Raw genomic sequence first — 27,857 nt, forward strand, 5'->3', positions numbered from 1 at the left:
AATTAATGCTCTGGAGAAACCCTTGTACAGAATAATTATAGTAAGTAGGTAGTAAGTACAGAAGTACTAGTGTTTAAAACAACAACAGCAACCCGTAACTAATCGTTGATTTTCCTGTGGGTAATTGATGACTTCCTAGTAAAGTGATTTTGTTTTTTCCTAATATTATTATAACTAGCCATTCTTCCCTGCCGTCATCACAAGACAAAGGGACAAAATCATGTTTCCTCTATATATTTTAAAAGTTACAAAAATGAAAAACTACAAGTAGCAGTACAATTATAAGTAGATTTCATTTCACCTTTTATGCAAAGGTTCAAAACTTACGTTAATAAGTAACATAATATTATTCAGTAGGTATTCTATACCTAGGTAAAGGAAGTAAATATAAACTTGAAAACAAACTAAATAGGGCGCTTTCATTGTCTAGCAGCCCTAGTAGTAAATACATATAGAGAAGATATGTAGGTCAGTGAGTTTTTATTAAACAAACTAGCCATAGTTGAATACTAATCTCGAACATAACAGGCAGTTACATTTCAAGTGTGAATAAAGTAGTGCTATTTGAAAAATTGATTAATGTTTTGAAAAACCTTTTGATAAGAACTTATTGGTAAGACCAAGGTAAGACGCATTTAAATTATTTGTTTAAGTTGCTATCGTAAAACAAAATTCTCCGAAATTGTTTTGTATATTCTTTTGTAAACATGTATTCTAGGAGGTAGCAACGTTGACAAGTGAGCATTTTAGTATAGTTGGTTCTTTGATATGCTGTTCCTCTTGCTATTTCGGTTACAGTCCGGGCTGTCTGGCTGGCCGCAGTGGTTGCGTTTATTAGTGCGCATCTTATCTGCACAGGAAAATATCCTTAATTTAAAGTCATTTTTTAACGCGTAATTTTTAATCGTTTGCCTTTAGATAGATCCATTAGACATACTTTTTTTATTGCAAGACGTTTTTTTCGTTGTTAAATAGGTGCCAGACGCAATTTTTATTTCAAAATAATTAAAATATCATCGAAATAAGTGAAATTACATCAACATGAGTCCCAGTGAAGGATAAGTAATCACTGTGTTACTTATACTATATATAATATTCATTTTACTATTTACAGTTTTTTTGCAACAATCTACCATATCGCCTCGTTTTTCCCAACGAACCTCAAATAGGACGTTAATGTAAACTTGATAAAAACCAAATATCATCAAGAAATTAAAGACTTTTTAACGGATTTTAAACGCGATTTATTCATTGTATTATTTTCCCAAGTCTTTAATTTCAAAATGTATAATACTCGCGTAAAATCAAACACTAGAAAATACAAATATCATCAAATTCATATTTATACCCAAAAGTGTAATAAATATGAAACCATCTATTAAAAATATTAGTTTACTAAATATTCAATATAAGTATTAAAAAAGGATAATATAATATAAATAATAAAGTTATTACTTACCTTTTAAGCGGACTCATGTTGATGTAATTTCACTTATTTCGATGACATTTTAGTTATTTTGAAATAAAAATTGCGTATGGCACCTATTTTACAACGAAAAAAACGTCTTGCAATTAAAATTATGTCTGATGGATCTATCTAAAGGCAAAAGATTAAAAATTACGCGTTAAAAAATGACTTTAAATTAAGGATATTTTCCTGTGCAGATAAGATGCGCACTAATAAACGCAACCACTGCGGCCAGCCAGACAGCCCGGACTCTAACCGAAATAGCAAGAGAAACAGTATATCAAAAACCCAACTATACTAACATGACTTTTTTTTAAACGTTGCTAGCTCCCGTACTAATGTATTATTTGCACGAAGATAAACAAAATGTAATCTATGTTTATATGTCACGAGCTGTTAGATATCTACATCTAATTATATCAATACAAAATATTTTCCACCAGTTTTGTTTTTGATGGTAACATATTGGTAACATGTATTCATTAGCTAATAAAAAAAAACTAAACATATTCTATGAAATTCATATAAGTAATTATTATTATTACTACCTACTATTTATTATAATTTTGACAGATTTAACGCAAACTAAGTACTTACTTACGGTTTATTATAATTCTAAAATTATCGATTATTATTGATAATTTCATAAACATACCAGTCGTGTCGTTAATGACCACGTGTAGAGTTTCCTCAAATATTTTTCCCGTAAGTAAAATGTCCGGAAAATAATTTAATGATACTTGAATTAAAGTTAATTCAAGTATAGATAAAGCAAGGGCTTTATCAGGTAAAATATTCGTAATTGTTATTGCAATTTTAATATGTTGTAATTTAATATTGTTGTTTTCTTTTAAATTCTCGAATTTAATTAATAATTAGGTAAAATATAACCGCGTTAAATAGTTTTATATTTATTATTTTCTTAATTATTTATCCATCAAAGACATCCTACATGTTATAGCCAAGTAGGTACAATAACATAAAATATTATATTTTTGTACAAAGATCTTCTATCTTCTATAATATAAAAATGAATCGCAAAATGTGTTGGTAAGCGCATAACTCGAGAACAACTGAACGTTTTGTTTTTTGTTAAGTACGAGGATGGTTCTTATGGAGAGAAAACGTAAAAATGTACCACGGGCGAAGCCGGGGCGGACCGCTAGTTTATTATATAAATCCAACTTCCAAGTAATATAGTTAAGTTATAAATTATTCAGAATTATAAATTCCATAGTAGGTATAGTACGTACTATGTAATAAAGGCACGTTTTGTATTGTAGTTTAATTTCCTTGTATGTTGGAAAAGGGATTTTTATTATGGATAGTTAAAATGTTTAAAATTCTAATCATATCCCAGTGAATTCCCAAAGATATAGAATGTGGTAAACTCTAATGCCTCCTCCACACTACTCGCGAAGTTGAACAAGGTTAGACGAATAGAATAGTGTAGAGAGGCACTTCGGCTTACTTCGTCCAACTTTACCTCGCCTCGCCCGACTTCCGTTTGTTGTCGGTTTTTGCGCCCGAGTCAAAGGGCACGAAGTTACCTGAAGTTCGTTCTAAATATGATCGTATGCGCTCCTCGCGAAGTTGAACGAGTGTGTAGTGTAGCACCGCGGACTTCAGTCAACTTCGGCCGAGTACTTCGCCGAGGAACTTCGCGAGTAGTGTGGAGGAGGCATGAAAGTAAGTTAAATAATGGTTTACCTGTTGAAAAATGTCCGATTTAACGATAAAGAGCATTATGAAATATGAAGTCATTTAGAAAGTTGTATACTTAATAATGGGACACAGGTTGGGCTGATTTCTCCTGGTATCATGGGCATAGAAAAATATCATTTTAAACTATCCGCTTACCGATATTGAACAAATTGTATGAATAAAATTTTATACAAGTTCTTCAAGGCGGCCACCATGAGCCCTTACAAGAACTCTACATTTTGTAATAAATTATTGCTTCAAGCTGCTTGTATTTGCCATTAAAGGGTGTACCTAATTTTAAAGAAATTTTCGAATAATGTCGAATATCTCGAAACCTGAGGGGTTTTTAATATAAACAACATGAGTTTTCTGGAATCGCCACGACGCGACGCGACGTCCTCTATCTCCAGCTAGGTTATGCATTCATTACGACACACCCTGTATAAGTATTTTGCTTATATGTATTTTTGAATTGAATAATAAGTATATCTATGTACTTTTTATAGTTTTCTACGTGTGTTTCCTTCGAAGTTCATAATAATAAAGCAATAAAACTTAATATTATTGTCCCAACATACGAAGGTAGGTAGGTATAGGTAATAATAACTAATAAGTTTTACAATTTTGTGGTATTTTCTTTCGTGATTTGCGGTTTTATTGTTAAAATACAATATGTATTGTTGACATGAGATGAACTAATTAATAGACCTGCCTACATAAAATAAAATAAACGAATTTTTTTCATCGGCACATTAATTTTCTATAGCGTACCTACCTACCAAAAAGTCAAGGGAGACCAAAATACATAATATTGTGTATTCAAAATACGTAGCGTTTACGATGCGTTTTTGTAATTATATAAAAATTTGTTAGTAATCAAACATATTTAATAATACCTAATTTATAGCACGTGTAAAGTTGTTGACTTCTTCCCAACTTGAGACAGTTCTGTAGAGACGTGTAGAGATTAAAAACAGATAAACAGAGTACACAAATCACAATATGATTTTCTGCGATGTGTTTTGTAGATGTCATCATCACAAGTTGCGGTAAATACATATTAAACGTGGAGAGTCTCACTAGTATTCTTTTTCCGTTTGTGGTGGAAACACGGAAACTAGTCTCGAAATGCCAATTTTCCCGCCCGCGGCAAAATTCGTGTGTTTAAATTTAGAACGTCCGTGCTTTTTGTTTTCGTTTTTATTGTGTGACAGTGTTTTTGATGAAAAATAAAAAGGTTTTATATATAAACAATGGATCTCAAAAATAAAATGAAACAGGTTATGAAAATGCCAAATTATCAATTATCTAAGTACCTTATAGTTAGGTAGTTACCTACCTAGATAATATTATTTCGTTTAATTTTTTATTAGTTTTATCCAGCTAAAGATTTAATGAACGAATGATATCAAACCATATTATATAGTAGTTTTCAATCTTCAATAGATATTCAGTAATTATTCTAATTAGGTACTTATTCCAACTTTCCAAGCTAATATAAAGATTGGAACATACCAATTTTGCTAGCATGAATTAATTTACAGGAAATCATGAAAGATACAAAACCTTTAATATGTATATTAAAATTATCTTACAAAATAATTAAACCCTACATGATGCATTTAATACACGCTTAGATATCTACATATAACTTAATTAACTCTATCCATGTAGTTGATTATTGATATACCTACTATGTACTATACGTCTTTATGATTCCATATCTTTCATTGTATTCTGTGAAAAATTAGTGCACTTAGATGAGAACACGTATAATTTAAGGTACATGAAGTAAACGCAACATAGTCTTTTAGTTTTTAATGAATGCCATAGACAACGATTATGAAGTGGCGCTAATTGCTATGTGACAAGTTCGAATTAAGATGTACGGACATTGCAAAAGAGATTTAATATAACGTGAGAATAGCTGAGTAAATCAATACCTAAGGTCTTCTTTGAAACGTTATTGAGAACAAAGAACTTTTAATTGCTTCTATGATATTTTATGGATGCAACTTTTAATTTATGGTTTGCTCTATACGATTTTTAATAACAAACTTTGCGCTCTATGCATCTAATGTGCGATTTTCAATATGCGATTTCCAGAAAATAAGTTTTTAGATTGAACTATCTATCAATTAGATAGTAATCAAGTTTTATCTTAATTTAATAGATACCTATGTACTGTTACTATTTAAGCTAATGTTATTACAGTCGATCGCCTCATTTAATAAAACTATATTTGATAATATAGCCAATTGCCTAATTAATAATTGATATACCTGCCACATTGATATTTATTTATTCATTAAAGTTTAATTCGGAATACCCATCCGGTAGTCGATAAAATTAATTGATTTTTAATTAAGTAGTAGGTATCACCTTTTAATCACTCTAATCGTTCACAAGATTCCTTTTTAATTAGGTAGGTACATCTGAAAGGAAATTAATTTACATAATATTAGGTAACTAATAATGATTGCTTTTAATTTATTAAGTGCAAAGATAAATAAAAAGTTATCATTCATGTTCTTTCAAAAATAAAATAGTTCAGTAAGTAAAAGTAGGTAGGTAGGTACTTATCTATAATTTTTTGGATAGTAAACTGTAGGTATGTGACAAAAACAACACTTTGTTAAAAAAATGAAAATGATTGAACACAAACGTAACTACTTTGATTCTCAAACGTTGGAATGACAATTCACAGCACGCCATCGGTCCATGATTAATCTTAAATAATCGTTCAGGGCGCACAATTGCGATGACAAAGTAAAATTAACATTCAAAAGCCAACGAGCTGTGACTCGGAACGATGAGCATGGAAGACAGTTATTTGGCTAATAGGTCCTGAACGCCGCTTTACCAGCGATTAGAGCCAATGACATCGGCCACATTAAAGGCTGTGACTTGCGAATTGAATTATTACTTATTGCTTCCTTAAATTAAGCGATTACAGGTGTTGATTTAAAAAAACTTTGCAGGATTATGACGGATTTCCTTTGGTTTATATGGGATTTATCGAAGAAAATTCCGACAAAAACATTATTACAATTCATATAAAATACCTTTCACGAGCACGATATCTATTGGTGAAAATTAATGAAAACAGACGGGTTGAAGAATTTTACATATTTTCACATTCCCTTCTCGTTTTATCTGCGTGGCTCCGCTCGGCGCTCCTTTTGGTCTTAAGTAGCGTGATAATATACTTAATTACTTAGCCTATATTACCTACTCCTCGTGGATAATGTAGCTTTCGAATGGTGAATCGGTCCAGTAGTTTATGAGCCTATTCATTACAATCAAACAAACAAAGTTTTCCTCTTTATAATATTAGTGTAGATTACCTATTGCCTATATATTATTCATAAATTTTCAGATATCCGAAGCGAGTTTCGTCACAACAGTAGAAGAGGCGAGTCGAATAGACCAGTGCACACAGACGCCACCTTGCGGGAAAGTCAAGGCGCGCCTGCAAAGGTTTCACACCAGCGATCACCTCTACGAACGCCACAAACCGTATAGAACGAAGGACTATCGACCAAAGAGTTTGGGTTTATGTGAAACGTACCCGTGCTTTGGAAAACCACCGAGCTATGATAGCGGGAGTCAGGTTAAGTGAGTACCTTATTTTGGAATAGGTAGGTAACACAGACATACATTTAGATCTATTGTTTGTGGTAGGTAACTAATAAGTAATAAGGAACTAGGTATGTCTGTTTGAAACTTTTTCTGAATGTTTTTGTAAATGAAAACTCAATACCTAGTTAAGTACTTAGGTATCTTTTAAACACAATTTTTTCTTGTACATATTTTATATAGTAATCAGCTGATAGGTACTATTTTTATAACAACATCTTTATCTAGAAATAAAAAATAAAAACAAACTTTATTTTTAGTTAAATAAAACACTGTCTCGTACTTATGTAGGTAATGAAATGTTTGTTAATATATTGATAAAAAACAGTCACAAAGTGACAGGTATTTATCGCCATCTAAAAATCAAGGTTCTACTTCCATATAAACAATTCCATAATAAATCATTATGACGCAAAATCCCTATATTCAAGAAGTTTAAGATTATCCGAGATAATATTATACAAACGTGACACAAATATAAATGTTATTATATTCATACATCTTATTGTATTTCATCTCAATCTACGGATCCGCGACAATTTCCTGTGTACATACTAAAATATGAATAAAATAGGTGTGATTCATTCACTTCGCTCTCATTCAATAGTAAACATCAATAAACACTCAATAAAAAATTCAATTCCAAATTACTCAATATTATTCAAGCCACGTTGAACATAATTAGTTAGGTAACTACGTTACTTTTATAAAGAACAAGCCCTTTTTAACCAACTTCAAAAAAAAGGAGGAGGTTATCAATTCGGCCGGTATATTTTTTTTGTAATTCACAATTTACTTCGTTTTAGGAGAAGATGTAATGTAATTCACAGTTGTGTAAAAAATAACAACAAAAACTTAAAAGTTATGAAAAAATGATTACGCCTAGAGTAGGCCTAGTAGTATATATTTTTTTTAATTTTGAATGAGACTTGAATATCGTTTTGTGAAATAAAAATTTCGTTTCCGTTAATTGTTTTGTTTGAATGGATGTAAAAAACCACAGGATATTATTTCTTTTTATTAGACTTATCTACGGCGCATCATCGGGAAACCCTGATCTATGATGGCTTTAGAAATTAAAGTACCTAATTAATTATTTAATAAATTTATTTATGTTTTACTATCAATAGAAAATCAAAAACATAGCAAAAGACTGTTGGGTTGTGGAAAAAAACGCCTTCGTCACAATTGATATTTTATTCCTTGTTACATTCGCTATTCACTATAATATTCGCAATCTTAAATAATTGATTTAAATAACCTTAAAGCAAGCACGAGGCACGGCAAGGCACTTGTTGACCGCACTGGTCGGCTGTTCAAGATCAAGTGCTAGCTGATCGTCTCTTCAAAAAATGTGAGCAATCAACTGACAACCTGACAACTAACCGCCTGGAGGGGAGGTTAAGTTGTCAGGCGGTAGATTATAAATAACGGAAAACCTTGTCTATGGAAATGTACTATGTATGATTTTAAAATTTGTAACAGCTCGGCCATCCGATCTTCAACGAGTGCCTTCGTTGGCTTGAATTTAATTTAAACAAAAATAAAATGTTAAATGGAAAATGGAAAACAAAATATAACCATGCTTACATGAAATTGAAACAAATCCTTATAATTAATATTATGTATTTACAAATAGTTCCCGAAGTTTGAATTGGTATGATTAGCTTTTACAGATAAGATTTACAAATTTAAAAAAATATATATATATATCACTATTGGAACAACTTCGGCAATCGCTACAAAAATTTGTATAACAAAAACTCACTTCTCTATCCGTTTGATTAGGACTAATTCAAATTCAAATAATTTATTGCTTACCAATACATTTTTTTTCATATTAGTGACCTTATGCAGGTATTGCAATACAATCATAATGTCATATTTAAATTAAATAATACTATCTCATACATTTAAATTAGATTACAAAAATAACAATGTACAATACTAATTGTTGCTTTCTTTTGGGCGGCACATCATTGTACCCAGCATGCCCTCAACAGTAATAAAAATCACTCAGTACTCACTGCTTGTACATAGACTGCATATTGTTACTCTTTGGGCGGCACATCATGCCCGGCATGCCCACAGTATGTAAGCTATTAGTTTTAGGCGGCACATCATTGTGCCCGGCATGCCCATAATAATCATAAAAAAACACTCGGTACTCACTGTTCGCACATATACTGCATTTTGGTTCTCGTTGGGCGGCATATTGTGCCCGGCATGCCCACAATATGCAGGCTATTTCAAATTCCATGTGTTTGTTATAAACGTCGATCATTCTTCGTTCATACCAAACACGTAGACTTGACTCGTCATTTTAAAGAAGGATGTGTATTACAACATACATAAAGAACTTTAAACTACCTAATGTCATATAAAATTTAATTATTTTGATTCTCAATGGCATCAGAACAACTATCATCACCGTCATTATCGCTATCCGACATCGATTTAAAATTTAACCAAGGGTGCATTTTGTCGGCTGCCACAACAGCTTCGTACCGCCTTCCTTTTCGAGATAAAGGGGTATCCTCTACCACATAACGGTCGCTTGGTAAAACTTTAATTACGCGGTACGGTCCCTGTAGCTTGGGTTCCAACTTTTTAGACTGCCCGCTACCAGATGCAACTGCTCTCAAAATTCGCACTAGATCACCTACTTTATATACTTTTGCCGCTTTTCTTTTTCTATTATACCGTTCTTCACTGACCTTCGCTTGCTGTTGCATCAGGCAGCGTGCATCTAATCTAATATCGTCAATGTTACCGTCTACTATTCCATGTCCTACATCCGAAATTACTTCACTTAATATACCTTGCGAAGGATTTGTAACCCTACGCCCAAATAATAATTCACTAGGAGTTTTTTTTGTGACGTCGTGTATTGTCGTATTAATGCCTAACTGTATATCCGATAGATTATCATCCCATGTTCTAGGATCTTTGCCATGGTTCATGGTTCCCAAAGATGCCAATATAGTTCGGTTTGACCTTTCTACTTGACCATTTGCTCGCGGCGTGGCTACTGCATTCATAACATGCTTTATGCCTAAGGCCTGTATAAATTTCTTAAACTTCTTGCTGGTAAAACAGCTACCTCTATCAGAGATGAGGCGTGTTGGAGTACCAAAATACCCAATAAGATTTTTTTTTATTACTTTTATAGTTTCCGACGTTTTGGTACTTTTGACGGCTGTCAAAGAAACAAATTTAGTAAAGGCATCGATGATTACTAAGATATAAGAGTTCCCCTTCTTGCTCTTAATGAAAGGCCCAACATGGTCCACGTGGACCGTATGAAAGGGGATTTCTACTTTTTCTATGGAATGTAGGTGACCTTGTCGAGCACCACCTGGCATCTTATGGTGAGCACATTCTAAACACGCTGAAACATATTTGGTGACAAAGGTTCTCATTTTAGGAAACCAATATAATGCCCGAATACGATCTAAAGTCTTTTCTAACCCAAAATGGCCTACGTCATCGTGATTGGCTTTAACAATTTGCCAGCGTGCGCCTCTAGGCACTACCCATTTGATATTATCATCAGCTATGACCCTGTATACACGTCCATTTTTTAATTTGTAATTTTGAAATATACTTACTATGTTGGGGGATTCTGGATCACTTAATATTTCTTTAATACGCCTTATATCGTCATCTGAAGATTGAACAGTAGTAATCCAATCTTCAGCAGTAACACTAAGTATATCAATAACGTGCAAATCGTCTACTTTTGAGTCTGATGGAGCTCGACTCAGGGCATCCACATGTGACATCTTATCTCCTGGTCGATACTCAATTTCACAGTCATATTCTTGTAACTGCACCCACCATCTTGCAATTTTCGGGATCACATCTCGTTTTGTAAGTGTGGTGCGTAATGAGTTACAATCTGTAAGTATTTTAAACCGAAGACCTAACAAGTAGATCCTAAACTTGTTTAATGATGCTATCACAGCTAAAGTTTCTAACTCAAACGAGTGAAGTTTCTGCTCTTCTACCGTGGTTTGACGACTATAGTATGCTACAACTCTCCATAAACCTTTCTCGTCTTTCTGAAGAAGAATACCCGCGATGCCGAATCTACACGCATCCGTGTGTAACTGAGTTTCTAAATTTTTGTCGTATAGTGCGAGAATTGGTCTGCTGGTCAATCGTTTTTTAATCTCTGTAAATGCAGTTGCTTCTTCTACGCCCCATTTCCAAGGCGCATTTTTCTTTAGAAGACCCGTCAATGGTTTTACTATCAGAGCAAAATCCTTGACAAATCTTCTAAAGAAGCTGGCAAGTCCTAAAAATCGTCTAACGTCATGCTGATTTAAGGGAGTAGGAAATTTTGAGACTGCTCCAGTTTTTGCAGAGCCTGGTTGGATACCATTACCACTTATTTCAAACCCTAAAAAGTCTAATTTATCAAACATAAATTTACATTTTTGCATTTTCAGTGTTAAGCCTCCTTCTTTTAATAAATTCAAAACTTCTTCTAGTCTTTGCAGCGCTTCATCAAAGCAACGCGCGGGTATCAAAACGTCATCCATATACACAATTACATAATTTAAACGTGCCTTATTAAGAATCTTATGCATGGCTCTTTGGAAAACCGAAGGCGCGTTTGCTAAGCCAAATGGCATTCTGGTGTATTCATATTGTCCATCTGGCGTGACAAACGCGGTCTTCTCTTGAGACTTCTCCGAGATGGGAATCTGATAGTACCCTGAAGCCAAGTCCAGCGATATGAACATCTTATGGCCCGCTAATTGATCAAGAAGGTCTTCTACCCTTTTTTTTTTTTTTTTTTTAACGTTGGGAAATGCTTTTACGCATCCCCCTCGGCAGTTTTACTGTCCAAGGGGGTATGTGGGACTCGCTGCGAAGCCATACCCACTAAAACCCAACGGTGGCCGTCTATCACCCTGAACGACGGGGGTTAACAGCCAGGCCTTATACCCCCGCCGTCTATGTGGCGTCTGCCGCGTCTTGGCGACCCTCCGAGGCCCGGGAGCGTATAATGGGCGCCGATATTAGACAATATCGCCGTTCCATTCCGGACCTATCCACCTTACGTCACGGGGGGATCCGGTTTCCTTGCCGTGAGCATAGCTGTAGTATGCGCGTATCTACGGAAACCTCCCCCCGGCCTTTTCTCTAGGGTGTTTTACGGCTGGCGCTGGTCATATAGACGCCTGCGCCTGCCGGCTCTGCGTCGTCGCAGAGGATCCGCTCCTGGGTCGTTTTCCCGGGCCCTCTCTGCGTCCTCCTTTCTCTTCATTACCGTCGCACAGAAAGTGGCGACGATCTTCCATGCGCGGTCACCGTCAGAGGAGACCATGGTCTCTACAAGAGTCTGCAGAGTCAGCTGGGAGTCTGCTCCCAGTAGGCTCTGGAGGGATCCACGTTCGTCTGTCCAAGCTGGACAGTCTGCAAGGGTGTGTAAAGCCGAATCTTGTAGGCTGCTACAATGATGGCAGGCGGGAGCCGGCTCACGGCCTATCCTGTGCAGGTAGTTGCCGAAGCATCCGTGGCCAGACAACACCTGCACCAATCGGTAGCTGAGCGGACCCCACCGCCTGTCCACCCATTCCCTGAGTACCGGGCTGATAGCGTTCAACGTCCAAGCTCCCACGCAAGACGAGTCTAATTCCCGACGCCATCGGCGAAACACCGCGTCGCGGGCTTCTCGTTTCCATTTTTGGAGCGTTTCGGAGGAGAGGCCCTCGTCGTTCGCTCTTGCCTCCGATCTGCGCCAGTAAACTTGTGAGAGGGCAGCGGCTTCAAGGTGCCAAGGTGCAGTTCCGGCAATGACGCAGACCGCATCATAGGAGACGGTGCGATACGCCCTAGCCACTCTTATGGCCACCACTCGTTGCGACCGCCGTAGTACGACTGTATTGCGTGTCAGTAGCTTATCTGCCCATATCGGACACCCGTACAGTGCCTGTGATCGCACTACACCCGCGAAAAGTCGGCGACAGCCCCAGCTCGGCCCACCAATATTCGGCATAATGCGGCAGAGAGCCGCTGCCGTCGTGCTGAGCTTGGTGGTCAGTGCCGAAAAATGACTCTGGAATGTCCACCGCGGATCGAGCACCAGACCGAGGTATTTCAGTCTGGGCCCAATTCGGATGGGCACCCCGCTCACGACGATCTCTTCCCCCGGTGGTGGGGCCCTCCGGTGCCCGTGAAAGCATATAGCCTCAGATTTTTCGAGAGCTACTTTGAGCCCGAGGGTTTTGATTCGAGCGACCACCTGTGCCACTCCAGCCGTGGCTCGAACTCGCGCCTCCCTGAAATCCCGGCCCGTGGACACCACTAGGGTGTCATCGGCGTAGCAGATAGTGCTGACTCCCTGCGGGAGCCCTCCTCGTAGCACGTGATTGTATCCGATGTTCCACAGAAGAGGCCCCAATACAGAACCTTGTGGAACACCGCATGCAACACTGTGACTACCCCAGCCGTCTTGCCTTTGGAAGGCAATTTCAAATCAAGGTCTTCTACCCTAGGGAGAGGATAATGGTCTCGCTTAGTCCTGCTGTTTAAGGCTCTGTAGTCAACGCACAATCGCCTCTCACCATTTTTCTTTCTCACCAATACAATGGGGCTCGCGTAAGGTGATGAAGACTCCTTAACTATACCACAATCTAACATTTCTGCTACCATGCGCCTGACATCTTCTCTTTCTGCATACGAGAGTCTATAAGGCCTGTAAACTACCGGTTCTTCATTCTTTAATTGTATATCCATTTCTAATACAGTTGTAAATCCGAGCTCCTTAAGACAGGAAGAAAAACAGCTGCTATATCTTGCTAGCAAGTCCTTCACCATTTGTTTTTCTAATTAGCTAAGATTATCACCTATAACAGGCTCAGATATATCATTTCTGTCAGTGAAATTAACGTTATTTACATATTTACAATCATTACTCATTACCATACTGCGTATCAGCAACTGTTCACGTTCTAGAATTAAACCCTTAGTTCTAGGATTTAAGATAAGAAGACAGCCTAATCCATCTTTTAATTCATATTCTCCCGGAAACAAAATTCAGAACCATTTTGTCCCCGCATACCACCTCGAACATATACAGTACAAGAAAGTTCAGGTTTTGCTAATACTGCGACAGTTTGTATTGCTTCAGGGTTAATATAAGTTTGCTCCCTACACAACAAGTGTAGTTTAGCGTTTTGGGTCTTACAAATCTCCAACTTATCTGCGGTTTTAGTGATTTTAATACCCGGCCGTTCTGAAAATGAATGCCCTAGAAGCACTGGATAGTTAATAAGATTATCACTAATAACTAATATTTCTATATCTCTTTCAGTAACTCCTTGTACCTCAATATTAACTAACGACCTACCGATAGGCTGGTACGGTATATTGCCTAGGCCTTTTAGTAAAGGTAAATCATTTGTGGTCCAAACGAACCCTAGATTTAGAGCATCCGTCAACCGAATTAGTGTACATTCGCTTCCTAAATCTAAATGACATTGGACATTTACACCGTTAATACGTATAGGAAAAGTATAAATACTCGCCGATTGTTGACTAGAGATTTTTAGCACGGTTTTTTCCTTATCTAGCTTTTGAGCAGGTTCCATTTTAGAACACGCATTAGACAAATGACCTAATAAATTACAACGACTACACTTTAATAACGGTTTATTGCATTTATAGCTAGGGTGACCTACTTCGTTACAATTGAAACAAGTTATCCGACCCGGTTCGGATCTATTCGGCTTATTCAAGACCCTATTTGAATTATTTGGTACCGGCCGTTTATCTCTATCTCGAATTGATCTTTCGGTATCCCTAGAAACGCCTGGTTTAACAGTTTTAAAAAATTTGAGTAACTGTTCAGGTTCAGAGAATTGTGCCGCTTGAGCTCCTAGTCTAATACCCCTATCTTCAATTCCATAAATTAGACAATCAACTGCATTTTTGCCATATATGTTGCAACGGTTTAGTAAGTTAATTTTAGTGTAATAATATAATTCTGGTGATTCACTAAATCGTAGTTTTTTATTCAACATTTCAGTTAACAATTCACCATAATTCTGGGTAGATGGAAAAGTTTCAATTAATTTAATTTTCCATTCCTCCCAAGAATACAGCAATGTGGGGAGACTTTGGTACCACGTTTTAGCTATTCCCGAGAGTTTAGGCAGAGCGTAATGCACGACTTGTTTTTCTGACCATTCGTAAATTAATTTACATTCCTCAACCTTCGATAACCACGCATTAATAGTCTGTTCTTTTGCCATTGGGTCAAAATCAGGTATTACATTGTGAATTGACGAAAATTTATCACTAGAACTATATTTCATCGATTTAATTGCATCAACAAACGAATCTATTAAAGTACTAGTTACATCGCTTTTATCACCTTTTTGGGGTCTTGTAATAGAGCAGTCTTTACTACGTTTCCTACTTCTACGGTCCCGATCAATATTCATAATTCTGCTATCATGGCGATTTCGTAGCCGACTGCGGCTACGACTTCGATGTTCACCAGATCGTTGGCTGCGACGTTCAATACTACGCCTAGAACGTCGCTCACCGGGGCTCTTTTGGTGGTGCTCAGTGTTAGGGCGGCTCCGGTGACTGTCACTTCGGTTCGGGCTTGGGCGCCGACTGCGGCGGTCTGAGCGCTTTTCACTGCGGCGCTCTCTACTACGCCGGCTTCGCTGTTCACTGCCCTCACGACTGCCGTCTCGGCTGCGCGAAGGAGTCCTTGACCAATCACGGCCCATCACCAATCTGACAAAAAAAAAATTAATCCGAATCAGGTTCATTTATTAGTTAGCTTTTATGTTTTAATGTAAAATGCAAATCATAAAAACATCAGGGAGTTCACGAACAGTACCAGAGAGTACCCTGGCATACTGATAGCAAAATCCGTATTAGACTAGTCTAGTGTTACAGCCCTACTACCCGGGAGTGCCCTGGCCAAATAGTGCTGTACCTCTAAACTATCCAACTAGATATCTTACGCTTGATCATTAAGAAAGAAAAAAAAATACGTGTATATAATATAAATATATATATATATGTGTTTTTTTTTAATAGTTTAGTCACTCAACCTTATTACCAGAGTGTAGCCCTGGTCAAATATTGTCAAGATTCCAAACTATTCAATTCTGTGTATTGCTAGCACTATCAGGGAGTGCCCTGACCACGTGTTAACAACTCACATATATAATGTTCAATACAATATCATAAACGTAGGTATCACAAGTTCTCTTTTTTTTTATGATAGTTTAGTCACTCAACCTTATTACCAGGGAGTAGCCCTGGCCAAATATTGTCAAGATCCTAAACTATTCAACTAGTGTCTTGCTAACACTATCAGGGAGTACCCTGACCACGCATTAACAATTCACGTACTTACTTGTAATGTTGTAAATTATTCGATTAAATAATCTAAAATCACAGTCGTATCACCAGGGAGTGCCCTGGCCAGATTCGATCTGGATCGTAGATCACTTAAAGCGTCGTTTGTTAACATTATCAGGGTGTGTGAACCCGGCCAAATGCTAACAATCAACGTTCGATACACGTACAAGGATTATTAATTATTCACACATTTGTGGGCAAATGGACGATAACAAGCCTTTTATTAAATTAACAAGCATAGTTTAAAATACATAAAGAGAAAAAAAAAATATCCTTTATAATAATTATGATCCATGTAAACTATATGTTAATAAAAACGGTGGTAAAAAAAAATATAAAAAGAAAAATGTCACATTACCTTGTTATCGTTATCCCGCTTCTGAAGCTGTTGGGTTGTGGAAAAAAACGCCTTCGTCACAATTGATATTTTATTCCTTGTTACATTCGCTATTCACTATAATATTCGCAATCTTAAATAATTGATTTAAATAACCTTAAAGCAAGCACGAGGCACGGCAAGGCACTTGTTGACCGCACTGGTCGGCTGTTCAAGATCAAGTGCTAGCTGATCGTCTCTTCAAAAAATGTGAGCAATCAACTGACAACTAACCGCCTGGAGGGGAGGTTAAGTTGTCAGGCGGTAGATTATAAATAACGGAAAACCTTGTCTATGGAAATGTACTATGTATGATTTTAAAATTTGTAACAAGACTTTAATTAACGTATACCTAGGTACTCTGTGCTAGGTACCTACGTTATGTTGTCATCTTAGAAACAATTCCTTACAATACAAAATATCTGAATCACCTTCGCAGTGTGTCAGACTTTGTTTAATTTATAAAGAAAATAACATTGTCTAACAATACTCGTATAACAACTAATTAACGTACCTAGTATAATAATATGTATCGTAATATAGTTGAATCACCATTGAAAAAATACATACAGGGTGTTACATTTAGATCGGTTGGTAAAAAAACAACTCTCGGTTCGAGTATCGAACCCGAACGTAGAGATAAATAGAATTCTCATATGACATTATTTAGGAAAATTCTGTAAATTTGACTTATTGTCTTAAAAAATATATATTTTTTTAACCGAAATGCTTGTTCATGGACCAATATGGCTTATTTCACCAGGTTCAAGGCAGCCACAGATAGTCCCACAATATCAGTAACAGCACCACACAGTCTGGAGTACGATTGTGGGAAGGGCGCTAGCACGCCCAACGGTAGCATAACTCCAAACATGTTGTCTGGGAAGTCTACAGCCACCGTCCTATTGAGTCCTGGGTACATGCAGCATTGCCAGTGTAACCAGAGTATTAGGGTAAGCACAATATCAATTTATTTAGTGAAATCTTTGAGTTGTGAATATGATGGTGGATTTTTTTTATTATTGTTATGTACGTATGCTATAGGCTATCAGGACTGCCCAGTTTGCCAGAGAATTTAAATTATATTAAATTGTTCTGTAATTTTTCGAGTTCGAGCAATAGAATATATTACGTGAAGACTTGTGGTAAGAGACGCATATTCCTTGGAGGATATTGTACAAGTATATTCATTTGTATGGCGTAAAGCTCCGATGTAAAGACAAGACCTGTCCCAAAGGTGTATTAATACAAAACAAACTATACGCATTGCGCATTATAATTTTCACTTTACTTATTCAATGTTATTATGGTGACGAATTTGGTGACGATATTATATCGTAGATTACGCACCTAAATTTAGACTTTTTGAGCACTTGATGAAATACAACTTAAACCTTGAATATTTACCAAAACTAATGTAATGAAGACCCGAAATCAAGGTAAATTACATTTTGATACATACCACTACCACTTAATTTTTTAAGTCACCCAATTATATTGACAAAAAATATAATTTTGCTTTGTTGATTGTTAAAAGCTTCTCAATTGTCACCAATAGCACTAAAACTATTATTCTTAAGTTAAACTGGCTTAATTATATCTCTCCATGTTACAGCCAACAAAAAATTGTTAATATATGACTATTTACGAATTAGTCATCAATAAGTAACTTCCTACTAGATCTAACGTCTAATTAACAGACTGTTATCAGTTACAATCACTCAGTCGGTTTTGTTACAAGCCTTGATTCATCACTGAAGCAAGTATATAAAATACTTCAAGTAAATCTGTGCGTTTCTGTAGGTACACTTTTGTGGTTTATTTCAATATGGATCTAGACAATAGGATTATATATAATATATCTATGTGTATTCTAAAACCCGTAATATTATATTTATAGCTCATTCAATCGGCAGTTGTGATAATGTTTCCATTCTTTTCTCTTATTTTGTGTAAGCACACACTACGGAATACGATGCTAATAATTAAAAATATGTGTTAATTATAAACGCTGTGTAAAAACTTTCAGAGTGTAAGCGAAGTGGCTCTAGCGATGCCAGTTAACAATTGGAGCGAAGAACCTCCAGCGCCAGGATCACCGGATGGTCTTTCATGGCGAAGGTTACACATGTCGAGAGCTAAACTGAAAGCCACGGCCACTACCTCGGAATTATTGTCGGGTAAGTTTCTGAGAACATGGCTAAAGAGTAGTCAAATGTATTAGGAAATTGTACATACTTGTGTACTTCATATTCTTAACAACTTGGAGTTTTAATCATTTTTTTTTAATTCGGGATTAGTTAGGCATTTGACCATCGCTTCGCCTGATGGAAAGCGATAAGCTAGGTCTAGGATGGAGCATGCTGACCTAATAAGTGCCTATTCACTTTTTTTTTGAACAAGTCCAGAATCCAGATTATAATAAAATCATTATTTTAAAAACAAATCTCACGTGAATATTCGACTAAACGGTGGGCGCTATTTTGAATTGATGATTGTATGTAGTTTCGAGTCAACTCGTTTATCAACATAAAGTATTCAGTTTACATTTTCTAAACTACACCCTAGAAATTTTGAATTCTGTAACTTAATATCGTACACACTATTTAATCAATAGCCTTTTCTCTTTACTAAAAATCTTTAATAACAACTTATTACGTTTCCAGGTTTCGCAATGGTAGCAATGGTGGAACTTCAGATTAACGAGCCCACAAACGTACCAGAATGGCTCTTCGTAATGTTTGCAGTGTGTACCACAGTTCTAGTTGCTGTGCATATATTTGCGTTAATGATTTCCACGTATTTACTGCCAAATATTGATGCTGTTAGCAAAATGGAGCCCGGTTACCCGTCTAGGGCACTAAGGGAATCGCCGCATGAAAGAATGAGAGGATTTATAGAACTGGCGTGGGCGTTTAGTACTGTTTTAGGTGAGTCGTTGTTTTGTTATGTTCTATATACAGTTCGTCACAGATGTGGTGTACACAAGGGATGGTAAAGCTTATTTTTCACTACAAATCATTACGACATCGCCGACGCATTTTTCTGTTATAAATACCCACTTAAAATTCTATGTATTTAGTATTTACTAACGTCTAAAGTCGATTTTTGCCATACACACGTGCACTTACATTTTCATGGACACAATCACATTAGCGGTAGGTATATGCGGGTTACGCGGGAATGTAAACATAAATCAATCATTTTTTTACGTAGTGGTGTTGTTTTTTACGTAATCAGCGTAAATAAAAAACTATAATTTTCATTCATCATTGATTTGTATTAATGAAATTTGATTGACACGTAATCTGGGACATCCTGTATTTAACAGATTTAAGAATTTTTTAGTGTGTCGCGTGCGTTTCATTTCATTAATTTGTTTTAACTGCGATAGCGATATCTAAATTTAATTCGATTTTCTAAAATATAAAACAAGAGAACTTTATCTTTGGTAGAAACTATATTTGATTCAGTTATTGCTTCTATCTTCCTAATATATATAAATCTCGTGTCACAATGTTTGTCCTCAATGGACTCCTAAACCACTAAACCGATTATAATAAAATTCGCACACCATGTGCAGTTCAATCCAACTTGAGAGATAGGATAGTTTAAATCTCAAATCGTTTTAGAGAAAGCGGGCGAAGCCGCGGGCGGTAAGCTAGTAGGTATATAGATTATAGATGTACTTAGTTATATGTATAATTGTATAGGTACCTAGTTTAAATGAACTACCGCGCTGCGTAATAATCACCACAATCCGCATAGGTAGGTAACTATTTAGATAAATCTTATATATAAAAATGAATCGCAAAATGTGTTGGTAAGCGCATAACTCGAGAACGGCTGAACCGATTTCGATAATTCTTTTTTTATTATATTTCTTGAAGTACGAGGATGGATCTTATGTAGAGAAAACGTAAACGTGGTACATACCACGGGCGAAGCCGGGGCGGACCGCTAGTCTAAAATATAAAATATTCATAAATTTACCCAAAGTTATATATTATGGGTAAATATTATATATTATGAGTAAAATGTGGTAGGTTTATAATTATATGAGATATGAATAATTTATCTACCTATCTACATTTAAAAATAAATATCTATTGTAAGTAGGATAATGTCGAGTTGAATTTATAAATTCTATGAAATTCTATTGAGTCTTTTACATTTTATTACCTACCTACTCAGCTTATTCAAATGAATTAGGTACCTACTTAATAAGTTTTTGAATGAATATAAAATCTCTTTTGATATTGTAATAGCAGCTGGTACTAAGTGTGAAGAGTGAAAATTTATTTCGTCACTCAACACTACATAATATGACAACATAACCAATTAACGACCAAAATTAGAATGCTGCTAATGTTTGTTTGTTAACTTTGTTTCAGTTGCTTAATTTTTGTAATGAATAGATAAGTTTTAGAATTAATGCATGTCAAGTCTAGACCTAAAAGCATAGGTAGGTAATAAAACAAATCATCCGCTAAATGTCTAATACTTCAATCTTGACGAAACCACGACGAAACAAATTACAAGTAGGTACATATTGTACCTTGTATCACAAGGCTATAATAAAGATGTGATATTAATTATTATGATGCGTTTTATAACACCTACGTAAGGCTCGTTGTAGTTCCTAATTGTAGCATTTTATTAGTAACGACCCAGATTTGAAAAATTAATATTTGAAGTTACTTAGAACAACAGGGATTTATAATATAATCTATAGGCATAGAAAAAACGCATACCTACATATTTGGTATATATTATCTTATTTCATAAATTTGTGATTTTGGCGTGGATTCTATGCTCCATATTTTATATGGAAATCCATCAAATAAAAACCGTCGAGATCTACATATTACTTACCTCCCTTTGAAATGAAAATATGTCATGAATATTTTATTACAATACAATATTATGATGTGCTGAGTAGTGATGAAATTCTACCCGTGCGTACAGTAACACCAGTCATATGATATTATCAGGTGATTTATATTTTTATAACGTGTTTATTCTACTGAATCTACATATTTACGGTCCATCTAACCAAGTCGCCATTTAAATGCAGTACTTGCACAAATAGGATCAAAGCCGGTAATAATATAGTAAGTAGTAATATAATGACATGTTTATTCAAAACAGTTGTTATCGTTGATTTGAGTCGGTATTGTCTACTGGGTAATATTATAGAACAATAGACACAAAATATTTTCGCGTACCAATTTAAAAAAACAACGCTGCATTTCAGTATCTTTGTTCTGTACTACAAATTACAATCTACATACGATTTACTTACAACTGAAAATTACAGCCCAAAAAACCTTATAAAAAAGTAGCGCATTAGAGGGCAGTTTTTAGAGTCGTTTACATTTGCGTGTAACAGTACAAACAATTGAAACTTAACTCTCTTAAAATACTTATTACCTACTTCGAATATATTCAATGTAGCGTGTTGCAACTTGCAGCATGAATGATTTTAAATCTTGATGAAACCTACTACCTAAAACCGCAAAACGCATCTAATCATAGATTTATTCAATTTTAAATACTTTGTTTCAGGTTTATTCCTCTTTCTGGTGGAGATAGCTATACTATGCTGGGTTAAATTCTGGGACTATTCTTTTGCGGCGGCCACGGCAGCGACAGTTATCGTCATTCCAGGTAAAATGTTTTATTTTTATGCAATAAAGCTACTGAGGCAAGAGCATTTGAAATCATTAAGTAGATTTTAAATGCTCTTGTTTATATTAAGTTCATGTTTTAGTTACAATTCACGCAGAATTGTAAAGAGGTAACTAACAATTAAATCTTTTAATTAAACTAACCTCTACATTTGCAATCCTATTTTTTTGAAATTTATAATAATTACTTTCTTTTCGATTTTACATAGTTAAGACTTATTGAATTTTAGGTAACAATTAAATGTTTGAAAACATTCCTCCGACTACCCTACACATTTGCAATCTTTTTTAAACTTTCTAATCATTAATTTCTTTTCTATTTTACATAACTAAGTATGTACTTAGTTAGTTAGTGATTTAATGTTTTTTTTTTATTACATTTCAGTGCTAATAGTTTTCGTCGCTTTCGCAATCCATTTCTACCACTCCCTTGTGGTGCAAAAATGCGAGACTTCAGTACAAGATATAAAACAACTTGAAAATATGAAACGGGACTTGGACACTGCGACTGTTAAAGTCAACATGTACCCATGAAACGGCTGTGCAGAATTAGATAAAACTTTTACCACTTGGAATTTGAATATGACTCGAAATATAGGAAAAATACGAAGCGTTTGTGACGAATAATGTTCCATAGTTAAATAACCATAATTTCGTTCTGTAATTTTATAGTTAATTTATTCGAAAAATTGTATCAATACGAACATCGAAAATACAGAACAACGACATTTAAATCGATGTGCAATAAAGTATTTAAGATAAATGATCTTATTTAGGTATACAGTATAATCTCGATAACGAATCTTAGACAGTGTCTTCTGTAAATAGTTCTAGATATTTTATTTATAAGTTAGTAATTAATATTATGTACTTATTATACATAATACATACTTATACAACAATTATCTGTAAATATCTATATTCCACTTAATTGTTATATAATTCAAATATATATATGTTATACTGTAACAGGATATATATAGATATATTATATTCCTAAATATAAAACTCAAGCGTAGATGGAATTAGCTAAAATGAATGAAGTAGATATTTCTAGAAATTTTGTATAGAAAAATTTGTTAGGTAGAGCCTATTTATTATTCATATATTTTTGTTTATCAAAGATTGAAAACTGACACTTTTTTAATGCCTTGGTTATATGACATCTTATATTTTGTTAGCAATAATTTTATTTAGATATTAAAATCTAGATTCGATATAACATGCGTTCCTTAGAAACTATACGTAATTATAAGCATTAGACAAGTATTTAATTAATGAAAGTATGAAATATTTGTACTATATAAAATATTATATTAGAATTTAGACATATTTTGAAGACTGTCGAAATATGTATAGGTGCTGTTGAAAACTATCTGCGAACCAATGATATCAGTATTCATTTATTGATAAGAATTACTTTGATGCTAAACGTTTTGATATTATATTGTTGTTATATTTCCATTATGTTAAGAAATAAATGAATCTTTAAAAATATAAACACAATATGATTTTTTATTTTATACTAGCCAACTTGGTGAACTTTTGTCTCCTATTTTAGTTTTTCTCTGTTTAAAATTTACCCAAAATCAAGATCATCTAAATAGGTTCAGGCCCAGCCTTTCTCAAGGTTAAGCAAGACTAACAAACAGTAATTAGGAAATAAATAGAATCTATTGAGAAATAAGAAAACCTTTTATCATTTACATTACTTTATTCTCAGTCCACATAATATTCAAAATGACATATTCACTTGACTATCCTTACACACAAATTATAAAAAAAATATATTTACACTTATAGAAAAAAAGGTACAATTTTGTAAAATTTTAAGTTTCTAGAAAAATACGCAAACACAAAAAGCAACATCATTAAAATAATTGTTACATCTCTATGGACAGCTACAATAACTAGTAATTTAAAATCTGAGACAACAAGAAAATAATGGAAATTTAAAATATATCTATTTTATTTATCTATTATCTAGTCTAGTCTAGTTTTTAGGTAGACTAAGATAATCTATATTTAGGTAGTTACTACATAACATTTAGTTTTCTATATTTTTAGTTAAGTTCAATATTTTTAGAGATACACCATGTACCTAAGCTTTGGTTAATCCATACTAATATTATAAATGCGAAAGTAACTCTGTCTGTCTGTTACTCAATCACGCCTTAACTACTGAACCAATTTGCATGAAATTTGGTTGAGAGATATTTTGAATTTTGATACCCGAGAAAGGACATAGGATAGATTTTATCCCGTTAATCCTACGGGAACGGGTTTTTCTTTGAAAACGCGGGCGAAGCCGCGTGCGGGAACCTAGTTTTTAATAATTTTATATATTTTATTTCCCTTATTTTCTTGTTGAATATAGTTGGACTTGCTTAAACTGCTTAGACATCCATTAATATTTAACATTGAGAAGGTAGTTAGTTCTAGGTGATATCAACTGCTTATTCTATAAAATCGTTTCGCAATTTTCTTTTAAAATGTATAGATATAACTTATAAACTTATAATGACATGTACTTGTAGTGTTTTAGATTTGTGGCAAATTAAAAACAATTCCAATATTTGGGATAACATAAGAAATGTAATGAATAATTCACACAAATAATAAAGATAAATTATTATTACTCACCATGAAGCAATAGCACCACAAATATATATTTTCTTAATACAAATAGAACACAGTCTTCGAATTTACAATGAATTTAAGCCAAACATAATAAGAAGGTACATGCCATTTGATATTATAAAATTTAATCTAACCTAAAAAGGAGACAAAATTATAGAACAGAAAATAGTAAAAAGAAATAATTAAATCATACTCAAATGTTACAAAATATTGAGTTTTTTTAACCTAATCTCAAAATTAAGTAACCTTCGAGTCTATAGAAGATAGATAATCAGTGCTTAAACTTACCAATTCACATATAATATTGAAGACATTATTTCTTATACATTACAGACTAACAAATATTAAAATTACATTTCTATGTCCATTCCAGTGTTTTCCGGTGGAACAAGAACGCCATTCCGTTTCTTTGTTCCATCTTCATGATTCTCATCCTCTGGTTTGACTTTGATAATTTCCTCACGAGGTTTCCAGACCACTAGCGACATTTGTGGTTTTTGAATTCTGTAAAGAAAAAAACAATTTTAATAAAGAAGCTATAAAGAATGCATGTTTGAATAAGAGCTTATAGGCCCTATTCACAAGGCAGGGATAGACAGAGGCTATCACAATCTCTATGACAGTATTAGTTCATACTTTTCAACAAAAATTTGTATACATGGAAATGTGTGGTCAGAGTCATATTATCAAACATGATAACATGGAGTACTTCGTTTCAAATGATCATGTCACTATGGGCAGAAAACTGTTTGCCCATGAAGAAAAAATAAAATAAATTAATATTTTTAACCACGTCAAATACAGCATGACATCCATACTCACCTTTCTATAAGTGAAGCGGGGAGTAATGGTTCCTCCGTTAACTTTTTAACATCCTCTGAAAGCACTATTGTATGACCTTTCAACCGTTCACTGATCAATGCTGGATCCACCGATAATTCCATTACATCTTCAGAAGCTAGTGAGTGCTGTGTATAGTCTTTTGATATATGGAGGCTGTTGAAATGTGCTGCCATTTTCTCTTCTGTGATCAACTGTTTTGCAGGACTGTAATAAAGTTAATTGATTTGAATACTATTGCATCCACATAATTGTTATTTTCTTAAATATATTTTGATTTATCATTTGATACACATAATTTGTGTCTATATTCTTCTTCCATTTGAATTTGTTACACATTCCTACAGTAGTCCTTGTCCAATATTCCTAACATAATACATTGCTACATAATTATTGTGTTATCAATAACAATAACATAAAACAAAGACTGAAGAAAATTGGTTATCGCCTTATACTTACATAGACGGTTCCAAATCTGTGCCCTTCCTTTTGCAATGTATAATTGGTTTGCTGTCTACTTGTGTTTGAGCTGTGAATTGAACGAGATTCGGAGGAGATTGCAAGCTCCATGTTAGCCCCTGAATGTTCCACCGAGCTCCTGTAGGAGGTGGCATTGCAGCACACTCGTTCATAGCACGATTAGAAGTACTGGGATATTGCATCGTGGAAGCCAATGCCTGATGTGCATACATCTGCTTTGCCAATTCGTCAGATTGATTATACTGATACATGGGATACCCATACACATCCATTTGTGAGAGTTGACGATTATAATTTGTACGCAGATCTAAAATCGTAAAAATATTCTTGTATCCTCTAATATTTTCTGAAAATGTCCAAAACAAGAAACACTTCGATGCTTGACACCTAGAAAAAAATTGACATTCAACCACAGAACACAGAACTAGAACTGACAACAATCGACAGACAGGTTGTGTAATGTGTTCTTTATGGATTGAGAAAGTATGAGAAATTTCTGGAATCATGATTGGGAAAATTTCAGATATTTTGCGTACTTTTTGCGTATTTAATAAACAATACGCTAGATTGAATTGATTGATTTAAATTGCTTAAAGTTAATTAAGTGTTTTAATAATAAAACGCTAAATTAAAATTGTAAATACAAAGCAATTTGACTATTAGAAAATTATGTCTATTTTCGTCACACATAAAATTATGTCTTCCCATACAAGGTTTTCACGTTAGTTATATATATTATGATGGTCGCTAATTCACTAAATACATATATTATTCACATTACTCGTATTGTTGATTTTATTACTTGTTTTATTTTCAAAGGTTGAATAATATTTATGCGTCCTTTGAATAAAAAGATTAGGTTTTTTATAGTTGAGCCAATTTAATAGGCAACACAGAGCAAGATAGGCAACATTTGACGTCTATCAATTTTATCTCAGTGTTAGCAACCTGAAGTGAGCTGATTATCGTACCAGGGGCGTAAAATTATCGTTTATTAGGCGTTTATGGTTCGAAATTATCGTACTTTTTTGAATAAAGTGAATTTTAAGTCAATAAATCATATAAATTGTAATATCGATAAGTATGCAAGTCCCTATAGTTAATCTTTGTTTAACTACCGCTGTTAAATCAACGGGACACTGAAATCCAAACGTTTTACGTGCCCTACTATTCAATAAGTACTCTTTGGTTTTACGCGTGCTACAGACTTTGACTGAACCGATTCCATTTCCACTTTATGTTCAATAAACGCGCCAAGTTTAAAATTCAATCTGACAAAATTTCACTGTTCCCATGAAAGTTCGATATATGAAACACGTCAAAATTTCATATTTGTATGGATGAAATAATATAAATTCTCGAATTTTGAATGATAGAAATTATCGCACGATAATACTATGCTATCGTACATCGTACGTAGGCACAAAATTATCGTGTTTGTACAATAATTATCGTACGGTTCCGAACACTGTATTTATCTTCGAAGAGAGGTAACCTGCTTAAAAACATCGATTAAAATGTATTAATCGATACGGATTTGAAACATTTGTCAATCGAATTTATTAATTTATGATGATTTTTATTCACAAGTAATCAATGCATTCTATTCTAGATGTCAGAT

The 27,857-nt window shown here is 34.5% G+C and overlaps 2 protein-coding genes across 5 annotated transcripts in view; one reads left to right on the forward strand and one right to left on the reverse strand.

Moving 5' to 3' along the window:
• LOC123700479 (calcium release-activated calcium channel protein 1-like) overlaps positions 1-23,622 on the forward strand; it is a 40,786-nt gene extending 17,164 nt beyond the window's left edge. For 3 of the 4 annotated variants that reach the window (XM_045647704.1, XM_045647707.1, XM_045647705.1), the window contains 6 exons: positions 6,552-6,790; positions 17,350-17,539; positions 18,616-18,766; positions 19,253-19,516; positions 22,155-22,256; positions 22,662-23,622. In XM_045647704.1, coding sequence (XP_045503660.1) covers positions 6,552-6,790; positions 17,350-17,539; positions 18,616-18,766; positions 19,253-19,516; positions 22,155-22,256; positions 22,662-22,810 — 1,095 coding nt within the window. In that variant the 3' untranslated portion in view covers positions 22,811-23,622. Of the gene's footprint in view, positions 1-4,169; positions 4,453-6,551; positions 6,791-17,349; positions 17,540-18,615; positions 18,767-19,252; positions 19,517-22,154; positions 22,257-22,661 lie in introns of those variants that run through there. The other variant, XM_045647706.1, reaches the window with a different exon arrangement.
• A 1,270-nt stretch (positions 23,623-24,892) lies between these two features.
• Positions 24,893-26,664, reverse strand: LOC123700359. Its single transcript, XM_045647553.1, has 3 exons — positions 26,216-26,664; positions 25,739-25,963; positions 24,893-25,420 (listed from the first exon to the last, which is right to left on the reverse strand). The coding sequence occupies exons 1-3, from the start codon at positions 26,506-26,508 to the stop codon at positions 25,267-25,269; spliced, it is 672 nt and encodes a 223-aa protein (XP_045503509.1). The 5' UTR covers positions 26,509-26,664; the 3' UTR covers positions 24,893-25,266.
• Positions 26,665-27,857: the final 1,193 nt, after the last annotated feature.

Source organism: Colias croceus, chromosome 19 (assembly GCF_905220415.1).
Source record: "Colias croceus chromosome 19, ilColCroc2.1".
NCBI classification, from domain to species: Eukaryota; Metazoa; Arthropoda; class Insecta; order Lepidoptera; family Pieridae; genus Colias; species Colias croceus.